A 21,801-nucleotide genomic window follows, 5' to 3' on the forward strand; every position below is an offset into this window, starting at 1 on the left:
TTGTATGCATGTACCTGTGGTATGTACAGAGTACAAGTACGTGGTACTCATATTCGTGCGCCTACACCTATACCTTGCTGCATACATCAAACGACTATCGGGGCTCAGTCTTTCCATGTGTTTGCCTGCTGCCTGCCCAATAGCAACACCTGTTCTCCCTCTAGGCAGCTCACCTCTCCCTCGGCGTTGGGTATACCAGTAGCACTTGTCACTTCCGAGCATCTTCTTGTACTTTATCGTCCTTTGCCTCAGAGAGGTCCGAACAGCGTCTCACCATTTTCCGACTGAGACATGACCCGAACCGCCCAAGCAGACTTCGACTAGGTCTGATGTTGGTTCATCGCTCGTGATGGGGCCGTCTTTGTCGAACAATCAGGACGATACGAGCTCGAGGTTCATCGGAAGGCTTTGTTGGCTCCATGACTGCCTCAACGGGGGGTATCGACGAACAGCGACCTGTTCGTTTGTTGTTGTTTTTTAGAAATAAAAATATCGGAATGTGCGTTCCCGTACTTTCTTTACTCTGTCGAGTACGGCGCGTCTCGTACCTACCAACAAGTGTACTGTACATGTAATAGTTCGAAATCTATGTACTGTACTCTGTAGGCCGTGCCAGTAATCAGTTGATAGTCCTCAAAGTAGGTACTGCCCTCCTAGTTACTATCTAGCTTCCGAATTCGGGTCTGAGCCAGCCTGTGGGTGGGGTTCTCGGCCGCAGTGGATAAGGGGATTGATTGTCCACTGATGCAGTCACCCGACCCGCTGAAAAGCCACGGAGCCCCTGGAAGCCCCCCCCCCTCAGCGACTGGACAGAGCCAACACCAGTGGCCAGAACTAATAAACCTCTGGCGGCCTCTACCACAAACGACACAAAAACAAATCCGTCAAGGGTCAAATCCCAATCGACATTGCCACCAAACCCTCCCCTCGGTCCCGAACGCTTCCCTACATCGGTTGCCACCATCCAGAGATCGATTTTCGTTGCAAAGCGGCACCCTTGCACCTCGAGCCCGCCTCTACAGCCGACCACTGCAAGTAGGGGCATCGAATCCTGTCGTGCCGACGTCGACCCCGAGCCCCAATCTACCGCCGATCGCCACATCTGCACAACGACATGCGATAGAATCCCCTTCCACCCCTTCTAGCCTTCATAATGTCCTCGCCGAGGAACACGCGAAGCACGGCGGTGCGGACGTCATCCCCAGCGCCGGGAGGGGCGCGGTCGTTCTCGTCGTCCATTCTCAGGGAAGAAGTGACGGCCCGTCTCGCCGAACCACTTCCGGGCGCCCACCACCCCGGAACGTCGATTGCGGACAACGATGGTCACTCGAATGCCGGCGATGTTTCGTACGCCCAAGGCCCGGGGGTCTCCGCTTTGGCTGCCGCCTTGTCGGACTCGTTCGGCCAGTCGCCGCCGCGTCATGGCACCCCCGCCGCCCGGGTGGCCTCGACGCCGCCGGCGAGATCACAGTCCCCCGCGGTGGCGGGGCGGGACTCGCCGACGAACTATGGCTCGTTCGACTCGAGGAAACCGTACGAGGATCCCGAGATCGTGAAGCGGCATCTCGTCCAACCCAGCGAGGCCGACAACCCCCCTTCGGAGGAATCCTCGACGACGGGCACCGCTCGGGGGAAGCAGCCTGCCGACGCCGGCGCGGGCCTCAACGACGACGACTTCTCCAGCCTGCGGCTGCAGGGAGGAGACGTGACCCGCGGCATTTACAAGTGGACCGAGCAGGCCGAGGCCAAGAATAGGCTGAACCGCAGCAAAAGCTTCGAGCAAGCACGGCCGGAACCGGAGAACGAGGTGATGGACATTAGTTCGATCAAGGTCCCCGGCGGCTTCCGAAGAGATCACCTCCGTCGAAGCGCCTTCAGCCCCAACGGTGACGTCGACGGAGCCGAACACGGGGCCGACGCGTCGTCGGGCACCGACCCGAAGCTCTTCACCTCGAGCTTCCTCGAGTTCCTCACCATCTACGGCCACTTTGCCGGCGAGGAGCTCGAGGAGGATGACGAGGCCCTCGGCCCGAACGAGGAATTCTGGTCTGGCGAAGACCACGACGACGGCACCGACGACGGCAGGGAACCGATGGAAGACAGCGCGCTCCTCGGCCCCTCCAAGAGGAAACGCAAGCGCAAGGTGCGAGGCGGCAGCGGCCAGAACAGCCCCTTCAACGCCGCTCTGCTGCTGCTCAAGTCCTTTGTCGGCACCGGCGTCCTGTTCCTGCCCCGGGCCTACCTCAACGGCGGCATGCTCTTCAGCAACGTGGTCCTCTTCGCCGTCGCCGCCCTGAGCTACTACTGCTTCGTCCTCCTCGTCACGACGCGCCTGAGCGTCGAGGGTTCCTTCGGCGACATGGGCGGCATCCTGTACGGCAGGTGGATGCGCAACCTGATCCTCATCTCCATCGTCATCAGCCAGATCGGCTTCGTCGCCGCCTACACCGTCTTCACGGCCTCGAACCTGCAGGCCTTCATCAGCGCCGTCTCCGACTGCAAGACGTCCATCAGCATCCCCGTCCTCATCCTCATGCAGATGGTCATCTTCCTCCCCTTCTCCCTGCTGCGGGACATTGGCAAGCTCGGCTTCACGGCGCTCATCGCCGACGCCTTCATCCTCGTCGGCCTCGCCTACCTCTTCTACTACGACGTCATCACCCTCAGCAGGGAGGGCCTCGCCGACATCATCATGTTCAACAAGAAGGACTGGACCCTCTTTATCGGCACCGCCATCTTCACCTTTGAAGGCATCGGCCTCATCATCCCGATCCAGGAGTCGATGAAGCACCCGCAAAAGTTCCCGCGCGTCATGTTCCTCGTCATGGTCATCATCACCGTCCTCTTCATCAGCATGGGCGCCCTGTCGTACGCGGCCTACGGGTCGAAGACGGAGACGGTCGTGCTGCTGAACCTGCCGCAGGACAACAAGTTCGTCAATGGCGTCCAGCTGCTGTACTCGATGGCCATCCTGCTCTCGACGCCGCTGCAGATTTTCCCCGCCATCCGCATCGTCGAGACGGAGCTGTTCACGCGCAGCGGCAAGTACAATCCCTACATCAAGTGGCAGAAGAACGTCTTTCGCTTCTTCGTCGTCGGTCTCTGCTCGGCCATCGCCTGGGGTGGCGCCGATCATCTCGACAAGTTCGTCGCCCTCGTCGGCAACTTTGCCTGCATCCCGCTTGTGTACATTTATCCCGTGAGTTGCGACCCCCACAGCACCCGTCTCCCATGCACCGAGCGCCGTGCTGTTTCCTGCGCCGACGGCGGATGCTGACCACTGCCGCCCCTAGCCACTGCTGCACTACAAGGCCGTCGCCCGAACGCGTGCGTGGAAGATTTCGGACATGGCCTTGTGCATATTCGGCTTCATCGCCATGGCGTACGCGACGAGCCTGACCATTATGAGTTGGGCGAATGCAGAGCCGAAGCAGCCGGGCTACTGCGATTCGCGGGGGTTGTAGAGAGATTTTTCCACGTTATTGGGACGACATTGCAGGAGTCATCATGCCTGTCATTGGGGGCGTCATTGCGGGCGTCAACTGCTTAGGAACCGGAGCGCTTCACCCACCCCCCCCCCCCCCCCCTCACCAGATTCGGGCGAGCTACGTCTGGGTTGATGAAGCCGAGCATTGAGCGGATCGCTCGGGCACGGCCTGGCCTGCTGTACGGATAATCTTGGAGGTTGGCGCATAGAAGCGATGAGGCTCAGAGCCTATTCCAGATGGCTGGTGAAGTGGCACGAGCTCTCATGGAACGCAAGAATGCGATGCGAGACAGGAGGGGAAATCCTAGATGCATCTAGCTAGTTGGGGGTATGCGGCCCTGCACGAGGAGGACCGGTTGAGTGCTGCTATTAGCGTAATGCACGTATTTGTATTTGTTATTTATTGGGAGGTCTATAAGCGTAGCCGAAATGGACGGATAATCACGGCGTATTCTCCGTCCGATTTTTTTTTCCTGTTGTAATACTCCGTATTTACTCTGCACGCTGTGCCTTGCAGCGTGTACGGAATAAATGTATTAATTGCGCGTACTGGTGCTAGAATAGCTTGACAGCCTGTGCCGTAGGCGAGCTCGGAGACCGAGCTGACCATTGCTGACATGTGGTGGAGGCTGCTACCACCTGGTGGTGGCCTTAGTGACGTCGAGAGGCGGCGAGATTGGGACCGACATCGACCTTCAACCCCAGCATGTCCCGCCTTCTGGCAGGCCTTCTGGGCTCCTCGACGCGAGCAACACATGCGACACAACTGGCAGCCGTAGCCCTCGTGTCGCGTAGGACCCTGACCTCGCCGAGGCGGCTGCCCACGGTGCCGACATGTCCGGAGCCGACGTGCGAGTGCGCGGCCACGCCTGAAGGCCTCGAAATTGATCGCAAGAGCTCGCTCAACGGCGTCGTGACGGGCTACGCCGAGCAGGTGCTCGTGTGCACGGGACACGACGACTGGAGCTCGCGCATTGAAGAGGAGCGCAGCGGTGACAACCTGGCCGCCGATCTGAAGGAGCTGTTTGGTCGGGGGGGCGTTTACAGCGATGTGCGTTCTGAATGCCTTGTTGCCGCCCTCCAACCTACACAACACCACCCAAATACTCTACCACCCACATAGCCAACCCCCTCTTGACTTTCTTGATGGTGCAAGTTTGACTGACTCAAATTTCTCTTGGCCGACAATAGCCCTTCCACAACATATCCGTTCTCAACTCGTCCTTCCCCAGCTCGTCCCTCCCGCGTGTCGAAGTCGAGAATACGTCGGCCTATCTCCTCCCAAGTTTCAAATATGTCCCCTTCCTGCCGCGCGTGTCGTTTGACAGCGTTCAGGCTCTCGCCAAAGGGTTCTTGCTGCCGGAGACCCTTCACTCGGCCCACGGGAACATGTCGCCGATCCACCGAGACCGGTTGACGCGCAAGGAGGCCTACCAGGGCCTGCTGCCAGGCGTCCAGGATGTGCGGGACGTGCTGGTCCTGATCTGTGGCCACGGGGGGCGGGACAAGCGTTGCGGAATCATGGGTCCGCTGCTCCGGCACGAATTTGTGCGGCAGCTCACCCGTGCCGATCTCGACGTCCTCGACGGTCCCGTGCACGTCAGCCTCGATGACACGCTGAGGATACAAGGCTTAGCGGACGGCGGGTCGAAATCGACTGCGAGAGTTGGCTTGATCAGCCACATCGGCGGCCACAAGTTTGCCGGCAACGTCATCATCTACATGCCTACTGGACTACGACTTGGCAATGGTAACGCCCATCCTTTCGCGGGGCATGGTATATGGTACGGCCGCGTCGAACCGAAGCACGCTGAAGGGTTGATCAGAGAGACCATCCTGGAAGGCAAGATCGTCGCCGACATGTTTCGAGGGGGCATCGACGCACACCGGAGGATACTAAGGATATGAATAGAAGGCAGGCTTTGGAGCAGCACCCGGGCCTTAGCTTCATGACACTACGCCGTGTCGCTGTTCCCTTCTCTCTAGTGCATGGGTGCGATCAATAGATGTATGCTCATTATAATCTTCTCCAGAGGAATAGCTTTAAGTTTTGCAGATTGTTGCTCTTGATTGATAGGCATAATATGACATTATGGTTGTGCTGGTGGAAGTGCTGTTTCTGCGCACGTGACCACGCGTTGAGGTCGTGAAGTCCAAAGCTCCATTCTTTTGCCATGGACCATGAACTCTGAATTGGTATACGACGGCGATCAATTCTGATCGTCATCGACAACTAAACAGGAGGCGTAAGCTTCTCGGCTATCCTCCAGCCTACAATACTTGAGAGTAAAGGCCACTCTCGGCAGCGAATGGTTGGACCGATGAGTCGCCATCGCTGTTTTGGAGGCTGCCTGGTGAGGAATTTGAGAGCTAATTGTTGGATGACAACATGTTCTTCACAAAGTCTGGCTCCTTCGATGAGGCCATTTCGCTCACCCTTCTCCTCGAGGCGACAGTTTTCAACGCCAACGACTTCCAGGCATGCTAGAGCATTCCCTCCGCTGCTGGCATTCGGCTTTCTCCTTGGAGGCACCGCCTATTACCTCGCCACTCCTCCTGCCAGAAGCACAACTCTCAACGGCGAGACCTTCGTTCCCTACACCATCACCTCCCGCGATGCTATCTCGCCCACCTCCGTCATCCTCACCGTCTTGCCGCACGTGCCTGACCGGTCGCCGCCGTACATCGAGCCAGCCACGTCGCGCTGGAAACATCCCCTCTGGAGCGTTGAGTTCAAGCAGCCCGAGGTGCAGATCGCCCGGCACTACACGCCCCTCCCCCCGCTGCACGGCGAGGATCCGGCGGATGGGCGCCTGAGATTCTATGTCAGGGCCGTTGGCGGCGGCGAGATGTCTACCTACCTCAGTCGCCTCCCTGTCGGACGCGACGTCTGGCTGAGGGGCCCGCACCCATCCTTCGATGTCCTGCCGATGCTCGGTGCACGAACCCATCTGGTCTTCCTCGCCGGCGGCACGGGGCTGGTTCCCGGCATGCAGGTCGCCGATGCCGTTCTCCGTGACCGCGATGACACGACCGTGACTCTTCTCTGGGCAGTCAGGAAGAGGGGTGAGATTCAGTGCAGGACAGCGCCCACATCATCCTGGTGGGTACTCTGGCCGAGGAAGGGCATATCAGAGCTGCGGGCGGACTTGGAGTGCCCGAGCCCCATTGCGGTACATCTCAAGGAGATGAAGACCAAGTATGGAAATCGACTCAACATCCGTCTTGCAGTCGATGAGGAGGGGACTCGCTTCGAGTCGGAAGATGTTCGAAAAGCCCTGGCAGCATCTCCCACTGAATCACGTTTGGCTGTGTCCACAGTCGCAGCGTGCAGCATTCACGATCAGCCCCTTCAAGAGCAAAAGTCCGAGTTCGAGCCTGCCGGTGGCGCTTGTCAATGCGCGCCCTCAGATGCCAACGCACTTGGCAAAAATCTCTTCATAATATCAGGCCCTGATGGCTTCATCTCACACTATGCAGGGCCTAAGGTCTGGCGAGGTGGTACCCTGACGCAGGGACCTGTCGGCGGAGTTGCCGCGCGGTTGCGTAACCGGTTTCCGCAGTTGGAGAGAGATTGGCTTCTGCTCAAGCTTTGAATTCCTATACATTGTGCTCGCAGCGTGTGATTTGTACCGCAACTGATGCTTTGGAAACCAAGGAACTGAATTTCCATCGACGTCAGCCGTTGGGTCCACTGCGCGGCATGGTGGTAATCCCGTTCCATGGGATTTGGTGATGCCATTGGATCTGCCACTATCCTGTTACCAACTTGTTCCCAATCCCGACGACTCCTAAAATAAAATAAAAATTAAAAAAAGTAGTCATGTGAGGAACCTGCAGGACGCACATGGCAAGGAGCAGACAATTTTTCTCAATCTTGATTTGCACCCACCTTTGGTGGGCTTGTCAGAAGTCCAATGAACCGAACATGCTTCGAAACGTCTGAAGTTGGCGCCGAGCCATCAAAGTTGAAATGGGCTGAGGATTTTGTGCACATATGGAGGCTTTGACTTGCAGCTTCTCTCGTTTGGAAACGCTGTCGATGCGAGAAATAATCATGCTGCTTGTATACAGTATTTCGAAAGAACTACTTAGGAGGGGTGGCTATCTTGTGGCAGCCTTAAACGATCGCGCCAACGAGGATACCCAGTCTCAGGAATAAGAAGAAACCTAATGAGAACCGAGAATCCCGCTTTAATATCCCCTACAGTCCCAGTCTATGAAGCTAATGCTGGAAACAAGAATTTGGCTCGCCATGCTCAACCATCCAAACGCCAAAGTCAGCCCCTCACCTATTCCTCACCTTCCTGTACGAAGGCGGCTTGATGGCTCTCCTGATGAGCTTGCCGGCATACGGCGGTATTAGCGAGATGGCCCCAATGGCCAGGATGCGCCAGAGGAACCCCCTGGGCTGTGTTAGCGGCGGTCAGATTGTGGTGAGCGTGTGTGGTCTCATCTCACCATGTTATGATAAACTCCAGGTCGAAGTAGCCCCCGAGGAAAGGCATCGATCCGATGAAAAAGATGAACGTGCCGAGGATGCTGATCATCATGACCGGATGCCACGTCGTGATTTCGATGGCGACCATGATGAGCTCGTTGAGTACCAGGACGGTGTAGCTGACGGCGACCATCTTCTTGCCGTCCACTTCCGTCAGGATCTGAGATAGACCTTGGATCATACCACCCTGATAGATGGACACAAACACCCAAACGAAGAAGGTACGGTACGAAAGTGAGCGTCCCAACGTGAGCTCCTTGTACAGTTCCGGGTATAGGTTGGCCAGGTTCTCGTCCACGTCCTTGTCGAGGACGAGAGAGAGGACAGGAGCCGCCGTGTACACAGTCGCGTAGCCGACGAGGAGCCAGTCCTGCTTCGGTCAGCGACAGGCCTTTCGTCTGGCCGAAATGGATGACGTACCTTGTACAAACCTTCGGGTTCAAACTTGATGGCGATGCTAAACATCGTTTGGCACACGGCGATGATGAGGCCACGATGGATGACAAACTGCGCCAGCTTCGCGCTTCGTTTGTAGCTATTGCGCCCGTGCCACACCAACAGCTTGACGAGATAGCAAAACTGCTCGATGGAAAAGTCGGCGGCCAGGCTTGCCTGCCGTCCCTCCTTGCCGACAATACCCACACCGACGTCTGCGGCTTGGATCATGGAGACATCATTTCCACCGTCTCCAATACAGCAGACTCGCTTCTTGGTGTATTCCTTGATGAGGTAGGCGACCTCGGCCTTTTGCGTCGGCGAGCAGCGGCACGCGACGACGGTGGGAAGGAGGACGGCAATGGAGATGAACTCAATCCGGAAGTGTGTCAGAAAATGATTCAGGCTCTCGCCGTCAATGAGCAAGCACGCGTCCGTCTTGCTGCGGAGCACGTCGAGATGGTCTTGCGCGTTGACCTTTGTGTTGAGCTTAGCAACCGTATATATGTACTGCCCTCGGGCAACAAGCTTCGAGCTGACGGCCACGCACCGAGCCGTCTCGACCTTGTCACCCGTCAACATCCATATCTTGATGCCCGCGTTTCGAAGCAGCTCCAACGACGGCTTCACGTCCTTCTGCAGTTTGTCTTCGACGCCAGTGATGCCGAGAAGCTCAAGGTCGCTCTCGAGATAATGCGACATGACCTGCTGCATGCTGACCTCGCGACCAGTAATGACGAGCGCTGCTTCCTGGTATTTGGACGAAAATTCTAGGTACTGCTGGACCGAGAGCTTCTTGCGGCCGACGACGAGCGTTCGCAGACCTTCGCGTGCCATGTTCGCCGTCTCTTCGTCGAGCCAGTCGTTAGCGACCACGATCGAGCTCATGACAGTGTCCGCGCCCTTCTGGTAGAACCATATTTCGCCGCTGCTCAGATCCGTCGTGGGCGTCTTGATGTTCTCCTGGAAGTGAACAACAATGCCCATGCGCTTGCCGTCGGACGTGAAGGGGAAAACGTCGAGGATGCGAACGCGGACAATAGGCCGTCCGCTATCCGTCAGCTCGAGAGTCATGCTCTTGCGATCACGACATGTCAGCTTGAGGCCAACAGATTCGGTCCATTTGACAATGGCAATCTCATCCGGCGATGACGCTTGATAGGAGGTGACCTCTCTGCCGTCTTCGGTGTCGGTCGTCGGCGTCACGTTGTGACAGAGGGCCAAGGCGAGAACAAGGTCGCGGACTCGTGTTCCAATCTCTCGCCTTGTCCGGGTTGCGCCGACATTGCCGCTAGTCATGGTTGAGGACGGCGTGATGAGCATCGTCTGAGACATGGGATCCGTCGTGGGCTGTATATGGAACCCTTGCTTGACGTAGGATACAACCTCATCCATGGCGTCGTTGGCGTATGATACCGTTCCGACGTGAATCTTCTTCATCTCCATGTCATTTTGAGTAAGAGTGCCTGTCTTGTCGCTCAGCAGGTACTCGATCCGCCCGAGGTCTTCGGGAATCGTGCTCGTGCGGACGAGCGTGCCTGGGATCCCGGGATCGCGCTGGATGAAGCGCGAGTATGCGCTCTTGCCCATGTCCAGGTTGACACGCAGGCTGATGGGTACAATGGTGGAGAAGAGGACGAGGAATCGCATGATTTTGATGTACCAGACGTTGCCCTCGGTGCTCCCAAATCCCTCCAAGGCCACCAGGACGATGGATAAAGCCAAGGTCAGCGCGCACAGGATCTTGGTCAACGAGTTGATTTCGTACTCGAGAAGGCCGGTCTTGGATCGGGAAGGCGCCGTGGAAAGTGCAGAGCGCGTTTGCGTGCCGGTGTACATGACAACGGCCAGGGTTGTTCCTTGCGAGGCGATGATGGTGTTGGCCCACGCCGTGTTGTCTATGGAGAGCGCCACAGACTTGCCCGTGTCGCTATCTTGTATCATCGAGTGGTTGGCCATGGCATCCTGCCTCGTGGGCAGCAGCTCCACGGTTCCGGCAAAATCGTTTACCTTCTTGTCGGGCTTCCCGCCAGTGACCCGAAGGCGAACGAACTCTCCGGGCGCAAGGTTTTGCGTCAAGGCAGATGCGAGCCTCAGCTTCCAGTCGGTTTCACCATCAAGCTGGTCGGTCCTGATGAAGGTCTCGCCTACGGAACCGTTCTCGGCATCCTGGGGTGTCGAATCCGTGGCAGGCTGCTTGCCTTTGAGCCCGTCGTTTTCGGCCAGAGCGAGCAGCGATTCCTCCTCCGCCGGCTCTTTCGCCTGCGCGACGCCATCGGAGGAGCAGCACTGCAGGATGACGACGTCTGCTGGCACTCGCTGCCCTTTACTCAGCTTGAGGACGTCGCCGACTTTGAGATCCTTGGATTTACGACCGATCTCCTCGATGTACGAAGAAGGTTCCGGCTCCTCTTGGTCCTGCTCTTCTTGGATATCCGATAAATCGTGCCGCCCCCCCATCTGTCTTCGAGAGCCACGCCTGGAGTCAGACTTGAGCAAGCGTCGCGTTTTCGACGCTGTCGGAGGCGACTCCACGTCACTGAAGAGGAGAACCCTGTACTCTTCCGAGTTAGCTTCGGTGTCCCTCCGCCGCCTCTCAATGTCGTCGTAGGCTTCCTTGCCCATGGTGATGCAGAGAACAAAGGCCAGCGGGGCTACGTAGGTTGAAAGGTAACCGATGCGAAGGGCGGGAATCGCTTGCGATAAGGCGACGAGCAAGAAGTACATGTTGAAGAAGAAGGAAAATTCGTTGTACAGAGTGACGGGCAGGAAGGTCAGGGCGGTGTACTTGGCGTTGGACACTATGTTGGTCGGGAAGCGAGTCGTCTGGCTCGATCCCACGGCGACCAATCTGGCGGTGGACGCATCATCCTCTTCCTGTTCGTCAGCGTCATCGCTGGCGGACATGAAATTCAACAGGCGAAGACTGGACCGAGAGGCACGCCGGGAATGGGTATGGGACGGTCGATCCCCGCCCAGAAGGGGAGCGTCGTCATCGGCGTTGGCGTTGCCGTCTGGCCAGGCTCGGCCGAGCTCGCCCAGAGCATCGCGGTCGGCGCCGAGATCTCCATATCCGCGACCGCGATTTTTCAAGCGTCGCAGTCCTCCCATACGCAGCTTTCTGAGAGCTATCCGAGAGGCACCCTGCTCAGCAGCAGTCGAGTCTCCGGCGTTCTCGGAGGGGATCGGGTCAAGCTCCTGGAGATCGATTTCAAGGTCCGAGTCGGAGTGCGTGGGCGAGTCGGGTGGTTCGGTAGGACGGTACGGGGGCGTGGAAGGCATCTCGCATTCCCTTCAGTTTCCGCTGCGCGCGTGCTGGTGGCTTTGTTGGCTTCGCTGCTGGCTGATCATGCTGCGGGCGGATGGCACAGGACAGCGGTCACAGAGGCGCTGGAGTTGGTTCGGGAGAGCGTGAGCATCCTCCAACCCTTGCGGTATTCTCCGAGTCAAAGAACCGTCTGCGAACTCGTGGACGGGCGTTGCGGCGATGAAGCGACGTTGCAGTGCACACCGTAGTAGCTGATACTCTCCCACTCACCTGCCTGGAGCCACGATGCAACGATGCAGTGGGTTGGATGAAGGCTCTCGGACAGATAAGTGAGTAAGTACAGTAAGTTGGTAGGTCCGTTAAATGTCCGTGACGCTAAAGTACCAAGGCGCCCCCAAAGCTACCTGTTCGGTACCCCGGTTTTGGTGGGCGGTAAGTAATACCAAGGGGGCATTTATTTGTACTTGCTTGTACTGAAGGTTCGAGGTTCATGCCTCAATGGTGGGGCAGGTAATAGGCCAATGCCGTTTCTGGAACAGGCTTTACGTACGGATTGATAGAGCGTCCAAGCTTGCCGGTCCGTGCTCCGCACCTGCTATTACAATTTACAACTAGGGAATTACTGCTTACAAGTGCCATCAGTATAATACTTACTGTATTTACAGTAGGTACAGTCACTAGACAAAATGGACGATTCAATATTGGTAGCGCTGCCACTATTAATTACAGAGTACTGTACTCCGTAAGTCGACACTTTTGCCACCCCACTAATTATACCTGTTGGAACTTGGCTTGTTTACTCCGGACTTGCTCGGAATTACCCTACACCTTGGACAACAGATTGAACACGTACCCAGCACTCGTCTGATAAGCTACCTACCTACCTCTGTCCCATTAATAGTAAGTATCAGCAGAACAGGAAGACCACATAGAAAGCAGGATTGCGCAAAGGACGACATGTTACCCTTTCATTTGCTCCAACAGAGTTGGCTTCCTTGTCGTGCTGCAATTTTCGGTGATCAATTCGCCAGTGGGTACATGGCCTGAGCGAAGTCAACAAGTACATATACATGTAGACCTGCTCGTATGCTTCGAGTAACACAACCGCTTCAGCGGCAGCAATATGTGACCGAATATAGACAAAGCCAGAAGATACAGAAACGGCATAAATATGGCATGGTCTCTGTGTTGTTTCTCAGGCGTGCCCGTACTTGCTGCGTCAGCCATGACCCCAAACACCATCCCAAGTGCCAGGCCCTGAGGCGTCAAGCAGGTGTATCCGCTACTCAGCCATGCATTTTCCTAGTCGTTTTCATCAGCGTATCTGGCAATAGAAGAGAAGATCCATTCATGTGTTCCATGAACGTCATGGCTTTTATGTGTTCCCCAAACAATGCATAGTGGCAGTATCGGTCCTTTGTTTAGCACAAAAGTCAGTTCTCGAACAAGGTAGGCCTAACAGCATAGGCCTGTGGATTGACTCGATATTCAACATCTGTGTGTAAGTAGAGCGAGAAATGTATTCCATTCGTCTCTGCACGGGATATTGCACAAAATAAACGGGGGTTGTAACAGCGGCCATTCGATAGTACAAGGTATTACTGCTTGCAGTGCTTTGCTTTCATGCACAATACAACGGACCACTGCTCGTCAGCTTGTGCAACAGCCAACAAGGACGGATAAAATCCGGAGTTGCGTGGATAATACGGAGTAAGTCAAGCCAATTTGGATTCAGCCGGCCCGCACTAATAGCCAACCACCACCCACTAATACCGTGCAGCACACTTTTGTATTAGTATAGTATGTGCTCCCCTGGTACTCCGTACTCCGTACTATTTATTACCTACTAAGTACCTAGTAGGTACCTTGCTACCTACTAATAGTAGTTAGGAGTATTATTACTTGCTTGCTACTGGCACGTTCTCCCAGCAAACACCACCACCACCGTCGGTGCCGGCCGTACATGCCAGGTTTCACTTGCTTCATCCCTCCCCGCTGAAACTCGTCCTCGACCTTCCGACACACCACCCATCTCCGGCTCCTGGTATGGCGAACCGGACCTCGCATTGAGCACTGCGTTCCGTTCTTGTTTTGTGTATTAGTACGCTTCCCTCCTCATCCCGATCCAGAGCCGCTTGACGCCTCCGGCTGCGCCAGCGCCAGCGATTACGCCCTTGCCGGTGTGCTGACCTCGAACAGATATTGCATCTTGTGTTCGCATCAGCATAATCACAACCTCCGTTGCCTTGACCTCCGACCATGGACGGAGAGGGGTCAAAATCGGGATGGCATCCTGCATTCATGCCGAACACGGCAACTGCAAGAGCTCCTAGTTTTGACGGCAACGACTCGACATCCCTAAAGTCGTCGACCGAGTCAACGACACATATGCACCAGCCTGCATCGCAATGCGCCGAGAAGGAAGATGCTGTCGAACCAGATGATGGCGCCGCAGAGGCGTGGCTTTCCAACCATGGTGATGATGATGACTCGCATGCCTGGCTCCCTGAAGTTGCAGACCCTCTCCCCGACGTTGGTCCACCAGCCATGGCCAGCGAGAAGCCCAACTCGGAACGAAACGCCGAACTCATACCGGGTAAAGCTATTCCTACCCTAGCCGAAGGAGTGAATGACGACTCAAGCATCGAGGCGCCGACCGTTTCGACGACGATGCCGAATGACAACAACCCGTCGCAACCTCTCGAGTTGCGCGATATCGACTCTAAACACGGAGAATCGGCCGATCCTTGTTCTGCAAACCATGTCGATGATGATGCAGATGCCTGGCTTGCCATCGAAGATGCAAATACGCATGAGGACGTTGCACCGCAGGCTCACCAAGAACCAGCCTCAAACGAGGATGGCGATGCTTGGCTCTCCAAAGAGAACGATGACGACGTGGATGATGAATTGCTCGCCCCGGAAGAAGAACCCGCTTCCCAGACGATCGAGGGTCCGACCGCCGTGGATCACAATGAGGATGACAAAAAAGCTTGGTTTGAAGATGAAGATGAACAAGCCGGTACAGGCCCGCTAGTTTCGGAGGGGCAGGCACCCCAGACGACCCAGTCACTGGTTCGCGATGGAGACATTGGCGCGTCTCACGCCAATGACAAGGTTGAGCTTGCTGAATCCTTGTTAGCATCGGACACAATCGCGGCCCAGGCGACAAAAGCACGACCTGCCCAGGAAACAGAGGCACGAGCAGTCCAGGTGACAGAGGTACGACCTGCTCAGGCAATAGAGGCAGGACCGGCACAGGAAAAAGCCGCAAAACTGGTCCATGAAACAGAGGCACCACCGACTCAGGCAATAGAGGCGCTCACGGACCAAGCGACAGAGGCGCCCACGGACCAAGCGACAGAGGCGCCCACGGACCAAGCGGCAGAAGAACGACCGGCCAAGGTAGCAGAGGCACGGCCAGCGACAGAGGCACCTTTGGCCCAGGTGACAGAGTCACGACCGGCCAAGGCGACAGAGGCACGACCAGCGACAGAGGCACAACCGGTCCAGACAGTAGATGCACGACCGGCCCAAGCGGCAGAGGCAACACCAGCCCAAGCGACAGAGGCACGACCGGCACAGGGGATAGAGGTACAGCCGTCTCAAGCAGTAGAGGCAACGCCGACCCAGGCAGCGGAGGCACCCACAGCCCAGCCAATAGAGACACCTACAGCCCGGGCAATGGAGGCACCTATAGACCAAGGGACAGAAGCACGACAGGTCCGGGCAAAAGAGCCACGACCGGTCCAGGCAATAGAGGCACCTGCCACTCAACCGATAGAGGCACCTACGACCCAGGCGATAGAGGCAACGCCGACGCGGGCATCAGAGGCGCGACCATCGCAGGCGACAGAGGCGCGACCGGTCCAGGCAATAGAAGCCCCTATTGCTCAAGCAACAGAGGCACGATCGGCCAAGCCGACCGAGGAAACACCAGCCCAGCCGACCGAGGAAACATCAGCCCAGCCGACCAAGGAAACACCAGCCCAGCCGACCAAGGAAACACCAGCCCAGCCGACCGAGGAAACATCAGCCCAGCCGACCAAGGAAACACCGGCTCAGCCGGCTGAGGCACGGTCAGCCCAGGCGACGGAGGCACGACCGTCTCAAGCGACCAAGGCAATACCAGTTCAGGTAATAGAGGCACGACCTGTCCAGGCAATTGAGACACCTTCGGTCCAGGCGATAGAGGCACGACCGGCTCAAACGACAGAGGCACGACCGGCTCAAGCGACAGGGGCAACACCTGCCCAGACGATCAATGCATCTACGGTTCGGGTGACTGAGGCACTTTCTTCAGACGAAGTGGGAGCTGGAGATGATCATGTCGACAATGCCATACCGACTTCAGAGGAACATGCGCCCCGAACGGTCGAGGCTCCGATCCAAAATGGAGATGATGCTTGGTTTTCCAGAGATGAAAATGAGCACTTCGATGCTGGCTGGTTGGCTTCGAAGGATCAAGCACCGCTCACGGATGAGAACTCGAATCAAGATGCGTGGTTAAAAAAGGAACACGATCATGCTGTTGGGGAACCCAAGTTACCTGGGGGACCTGATACGCATGAGACCGAAAAGCCGGAAATGCCATTGCAAGCCGGCGGCGAAGATGGGAATCAGCCGACGGCTGATGTGCTGATAGCGAGTGGATCGACGACCGGCGGACCGACGACCAGCGCGCAGCACTCGAGCTCCATGTCGTTTGCCCGAACGGTGTCACACGAGATTAGCTTCGCCGACGATGATGATGCAGAATGGAACTTGCAGCGGACACAAGTCGACCCGTCCAGCCGCGTACCTCCCTCGGACCAAACACGCCCTAACCCTGTCGCCTCACCTCCGGTTGCAAACCTCGGGGAGCGTAAAGAGCAACCTCCCATGCCGACAAAAACATTGGAAATTTTAGACGAGACGAAAAGAAAAGCCGAACATGGAACAGATCGCAATATGACAAGCGGCACGCAACAAGTTGAGCCGGAGGTGACACCGGCGCTGGTGGGTTTGGGCCTGGATACTTGTCAATCCCTGAGCAGGGAGATGCAGTACTCTCAAGCCCAAGTCTCGGAGGTCCGGGATGAGGAAGGACTCCACTTGATTCCTCGATCCGATATTGCAGAGACTGCTGGGCAGTCCAACAGGGTTAGTTCTCTCGATGCCTCGTTTACCAAGGATGACAACGACGACGACTTCTTTTCCCAAATTCAGACGCCGGGGACACATGCGGACATCAGCGTGAACCCACCCCTCGAGCAAACGTCTACTCTCCCACCCTCAAGTTCTTTTAGCAAGCCACCTCTGGAAGAGAAAGCTGGTAATTTCGAAGCCCCAAGAATTGCCGACACGGGGCTGGCTGTGGCGGATGCTGCAGGCAGCCAGACTAACAACGAGCCTCCCACTGAAGATATTGCTACCAAATGGGAGGAGGCCTTTGCCGGTGACGGCGACGATGACGACTTTCTCGTCGATGATGCAGCCGCCGAGCCCAAGGAGTTCGATCCATCTGCCTTCCTTGGAAGTGACGATGAAGGCCTGCTGGAAGATGACACGGACGCCATGCCTCAGCCTGTACCGGTCGTGTCCCCCAGACAGCCTGTTGATCCGAAACGATACGTCCCAGCCAGCCCCTCCCCGCAGGTAGCTTCCACATTCATCACGCCAGCTGCCCTCGCTGCGCAGAGCCCGTATCAGCAGCCTGCGCTCCCACCGTTCAGTCCGCCCACGCAGTACAGCCAGCCTGCTGCGCCGCAGCCGGAGCCTGCCAAGGCCCAGAGCTTCGCGGACAAGTCCAAGGGCGGCTATTCATCTCCGTACGACCTCCCCACGGAGTTGATGCCTAACCTTGTCCGGCCGCGAAAGCGATCAAGTTTGTCACAGCAGTCGCAAGGGCAAACCCCTCCGCCTCCAATAAGTGCCGCGACTTTCCCCGTAGGCCGCTCACCGTCGGCCGGTCCACCGCCTGCTGCTGTCCGTCCAGCCGGGCAGCCCTCCCTGAACCAGAAGTCATCTGCGCCTGCGCTCCGTGGCCACAGCAGTTTCTTTGAGGATCTGCCCATGGCAGCGAAACCACGCCCGGCCTCGAGGCAGAGCAATCCGGCGCAGCTCCCCAGCCAGTATGTTCCGACTGCGCAACAACCGCCGTCGTTGCCCCCTCCAAGGGATTTCGCACCTCCACCACCACCTGCAAGCCTTCCTTCGCAACCACCGGCTGCGGTTCCTGTTGCGAATCTCGTCGCGCCAGAGAGGGCCAGCCCTTACGCGGCACTTCAATCCTCGATGGTCCCTTTGCCACCCCCGCCCGCTCAAGCCTCACGATACTCTCCGGCTCTTGCAAGCCCTCAGCATGCACCGCCAACCTCTGCATCGCGCTATTCCCCTGCTCCGCCGTCATCTCGGTCGGGCAGCTTGTACAGCCCTAATACCATCACGCCTCATCTGCCGAGGACATCCAGCCCTTTAGCTCATATCGAGCCCGGCGGTGACAAACCGCACGGTGCAACGCATCCTCCCAACGGCGAGATGCAACGTCGCTCAAGCGCCTCCTTCGAACCTAGGCTGACTCGTGTTCCTTCGCTCCCGCCTACGCGCGAGGTAGACGAGGAAGAGGAACGGGACGACGAGTCTCTGACCAGGAGGTCCTTTGGCACCACCCATCCAACAGCGCCTCTGAACATTCCCCCAAAGTTCAGACCGCTTTCTCCCTTGGCAGCCCAGCAGTCGCCACCACTTCCCTCCAACAACTTTGCTCAATCAGCTCTGTCGCCGCCGAAGAGGGCCATATCGTACTATGCTCCTCAGATTCCTCCCGCTACCCAGCCAGGGTTTGTGCCGCCAGCGCGTGCATCGACTCAATCGCCTAGTACAATGCACAGCAGTCGACAGTATAGGCCAACTGAAGCTGGTCCTCGCCCCTCGTCCGCTCATTCATCCGCTCATTCCTCAGCTGCGCCGGTCCCGCCGAGGATGCCTCAGCAGTACTATGCTCCGGCAGCGAGGCCTCGCGGCCAGTCGCTGACAATGGACATGGTCCCGCCGACGGATGGCCGAGAGCAGGATCCGCTTGAGCGATGGAAGGGCGCTCCTCTTTTTGCCTGGGGTGTTGGTGGCACTGTGGTTACGACGTTCCCGAAGAGCATCCCGCGGTATGCCATGAATCATTCTACACCGACCATGGTGCGGGCTCCCGGCGAGGTGAAGCTGCATCATATTAAAGATATCGAGCCGCTCCAGGATCGCCTGGCCAAGTTCCCCGGTCCCTTGCGTGGCAAGTCGAAGAAGAAGGAAGCCCTCACGTGGCTAGCAACGGCCATCGACGCTCAGGAGAAGGATGTGCCCGACATCTCTTTCCACCCCCAACTCTCGCTTGAGGCTAAGCGCGGCATCGAGCGCCTTCTCCTCTGGAAGTTGCTGCGAATCTTTGTCGAGTTCGATGGAACCTTGGAGGGCTCCGCTGCGGTGGAGAAGGCTGTTCGGGATGTCCTTCAACCCGGTACGGTGACGACGCCTGCTGCTGATCCGGATGCGATGTTCCCGAATGCTGCAGGATTTGCTGCGCAGGCTGGTCCTACGCCTGCGATGCAGGCAGACGGTATCGATGCGGGGGTAATGGAAGGGATTCGGCATAGTCTCCTGAAGGGCAACGGCGAGGCTGCTGTTTGGTCTGCAGTGGACAAACGCCTCTGGGGTCATGCCATGCTGATCTCGCACACAATCTCGCCCGAGCTATACAAGCGTGTTGCGCAGGAATTTGTGCGAAAGGAGGTCAACTACCCTGGCTGCAGCAACGAATCCATCGGCGCTTTCTACAAGGTTCTGTCGGGCAACTACGACGATTGCGTCGACGAGCTTGTCCCCGTGCATGCACGAGCCGGTCTTCAGCTTGTTTCCAAGGAATCCACATCGGGACCGGCGACGGATGCGATTGGGGGCCTGGATAAGTGGCGAGAGACGCTGACGCTGATTCTAAGCAATCGCAGTCCTGACGATGTCCGAGGCCTGAACGCTCTCGGAAAGCTACTGTCGAGCTACGGACGGGCGGAAGCGTCGCAGATCTGCTTCATGTTCAGCAGGAACCTATCGGTATTCGGCGGCCTAGAGGACCCTAATGTGGACTTCGTGCTGCTCGGATCCGATCACAGGACGCAGGCGGATCAGTTTTCCAAAGAAACGGAAGCACTGCAACTCAGCGAGGTCTATGAGTACGGCCTCTCTCTCGGCCCTGGTTCCGCCGCGGCCGCGGGTGCGCCCCATCTTGCCGCTTACAAGCTGCAGCATGCCGTCACCCTTGCCGAATTCGGGTATCGAGACAAGGCGTTGCAGTACTGCGATGCTATCACCTCCGCCATCGCTTCCCAGACGCGGCGATCGCCGTACCACCACATCGTCCTCGAAGCAGCTGTTGAAGACTTCACGACCAGGCTCAAGCAAGCTCCCAAGGAGATTTCTTCCTCGTGGATGTCGAAACCAAGCATGAACAAAGTCTCGGACAGCGTTTGGAACCGGTTTAACAAATTTGTGGCCGGAGACGAGGGCGAAAATGGCGGCAACGGTCTCGCCGGAGACGCGAGCGGGCCGTTCGCCAGAGTCACTTCGTCGCCAAATCTGAGCCGCTCGCCATCAACGTCGAACTTTGAGATGTTTGGGGCAGCAACGTCAGGTTATGCTGCAAGCGCGGCTCCTCCTCTGAGTTCTGCAGCAGCATCCAAGTATGCCCCCGTTGCTACTCCCGCTTCCGGCTCGGCAAACCCCTACGCTTCGTCTGCCGCTCAACAACTGCCTACCCGGACCTCCGCCGGACGGCAGTCGAATGAGTACGCTCCCAACCCATACGAACCTGGCTACCCCGGCACCAGCCCTTCCCTACCACACAGCAACAGCTATGCGCCCACGGGGCATGCAGCACAGCGCTCCAGCCACGTTCTTGCCCGGTCCGAATCGACGCCGCTTATGCGCAGCCCGCCGACGGATTTCGCCAAGCCACCCCCGGCAGGCCACCGGCCTTCTGGGCTCCAAGAGTCACCGAGCATTTACGCCCAGCTTGGACAAGCGCAAGACAACGCGAACACGTCAATGTACGGGTATCAGCCCTCTGCATTCGAGAGCAAACCCCTCGCTATTGTCTCCCCCGTCGAAGAGGACTCTGGACAGCCGGAGGAGCCTGAAAGTGGTGAATACAAGCCACCATCATCCCAAACATACGGTTACGAGCCACCATCATCCCAGACCTACGGTTACGAGCCTCCATCATACCAGCCTGACTTGGAGTCTGAAGGCGAGGACGACGACGAGGCGCCAAAGCCGAAGAAAAAGAGCTTCATGGATGACGACGAGGATGATATCCCTGCCTTGAAAGAACAAGGGAAGTCAAAGTCCGACAAGGATAAGGAGAACGAAGAGATGTTCCGGAAAGCGGCCGAAGAAGATGGTACGTATTGTTCATCGCCCGTACGAACACGGCTCATGGGACTGACACTTGGAACAGCCAAGCGAGCTGCTGCGCAACAAGCAAACAAAAAGGGATGGGGCTTCTCTAGCTGGTTCGGAGCCAAGAAGGAGAATGCCAACATTGGGGAGGCTCCATCAAACAAGCCGATCCGTGCCAAGCTGGGCGAAACGAGCAGTTTCGTATACGATCCCGATCTCAAGCGCTGGATCAACAAGAAGCCCGGCGCGGAGAATACGGAAGCCAAGAAGAGCACACCGCCGCCGCCAAAGGCCAAATCTCGGTCCGCCAGCGGCACCCCGGCGCCGGATTCCTCCATGCCTCCTCCACCAGCAAGCGGGCGTATGAGCGTGCCTCCTCCCACTGGACCTCCACGACTGACTCATACTCCTGCGCCCGAATCATCTCAGGAGAGTCTTGGCCCCCCCCCGCTGAGTCGGTCGGTATCGACTCCGGGTCTCCTTGCTGCGGGACCCACACCTCCTAGCAGACCGGCTACAAGCATGAGCAACGCCAGCAGCATCGACGATCTGCTGGGCCCCCCCGGCGCGCGGAAGCCGGGACAGAAAAAGCCACGAAAGAGTGGCCGGTATGTCGATGTGATGGCGAAATGAGGATGGGAAAGATGACACCAACATGGTGAGACTCGCTCGCCAATGGGCTGATAC

At 57.4% G+C, this 21,801-nt stretch overlaps 4 protein-coding genes across 4 annotated transcripts; 3 read left to right on the plus strand and 1 right to left on the minus strand.

The window, feature by feature from the left end:
• Nucleotides 1-1,153: 1,153 nt before the first annotated feature.
• Nucleotides 1,154-3,464, plus strand: DCS_02768 (Amino acid transporter, transmembrane; the record flags this gene model as incomplete). The annotated part of the gene is made up of 2 exons (XM_040800094.1): nucleotides 1,154-3,199; nucleotides 3,294-3,464. The coding sequence occupies 2 exons, from the start codon at nucleotides 1,154-1,156 to the stop codon at nucleotides 3,462-3,464; spliced, it is 2,217 nt and encodes a 738-aa protein (XP_040660977.1).
• Nucleotides 3,465-4,193: 729 nt separating this feature from the next.
• On the plus strand, nucleotides 4,194-7,083 carry DCS_02769 (uncharacterized protein; the record flags this gene model as incomplete). The annotated part of the gene is made up of 3 exons (XM_040800095.1): nucleotides 4,194-4,538; nucleotides 4,679-5,271; nucleotides 5,967-7,083. 3 exons carry the CDS (start codon nucleotides 4,194-4,196, stop codon nucleotides 7,081-7,083), a joined length of 2,055 nt encoding a protein of 684 aa, XP_040660978.1.
• A 692-nt stretch (nucleotides 7,084-7,775) lies between these two features.
• On the minus strand, nucleotides 7,776-11,705 carry DCS_02770 (uncharacterized protein; the record flags this gene model as incomplete). Its single annotated transcript, XM_040800096.1, has 3 exons — nucleotides 7,776-7,893; nucleotides 7,949-8,358; nucleotides 8,409-11,705. The coding sequence occupies 3 exons, from the start codon at nucleotides 11,703-11,705 to the stop codon at nucleotides 7,776-7,778; spliced, it is 3,825 nt and encodes a 1,274-aa protein (XP_040660979.1).
• A 2,245-nt stretch (nucleotides 11,706-13,950) lies between these two features.
• DCS_02771 (COPII coat assembly protein sec-16) lies at nucleotides 13,951-21,747 on the plus strand (the record flags this gene model as incomplete). The annotated part of the gene is made up of 1 exon (XM_040800097.1): nucleotides 13,951-21,747. The coding sequence occupies one exon, from the start codon at nucleotides 13,951-13,953 to the stop codon at nucleotides 21,745-21,747; it is 7,797 nt and encodes a 2,598-aa protein (XP_040660980.1).
• Between the last annotated feature and the right edge of the window lie 54 nt (nucleotides 21,748-21,801).

This window comes from Drechmeria coniospora, chromosome 01 (assembly GCF_001625195.1).
Source record: "Drechmeria coniospora strain ARSEF 6962 chromosome 01, whole genome shotgun sequence".
Lineage (NCBI taxonomy): Eukaryota > Fungi > Ascomycota > Sordariomycetes > Hypocreales > Ophiocordycipitaceae > Drechmeria > Drechmeria coniospora.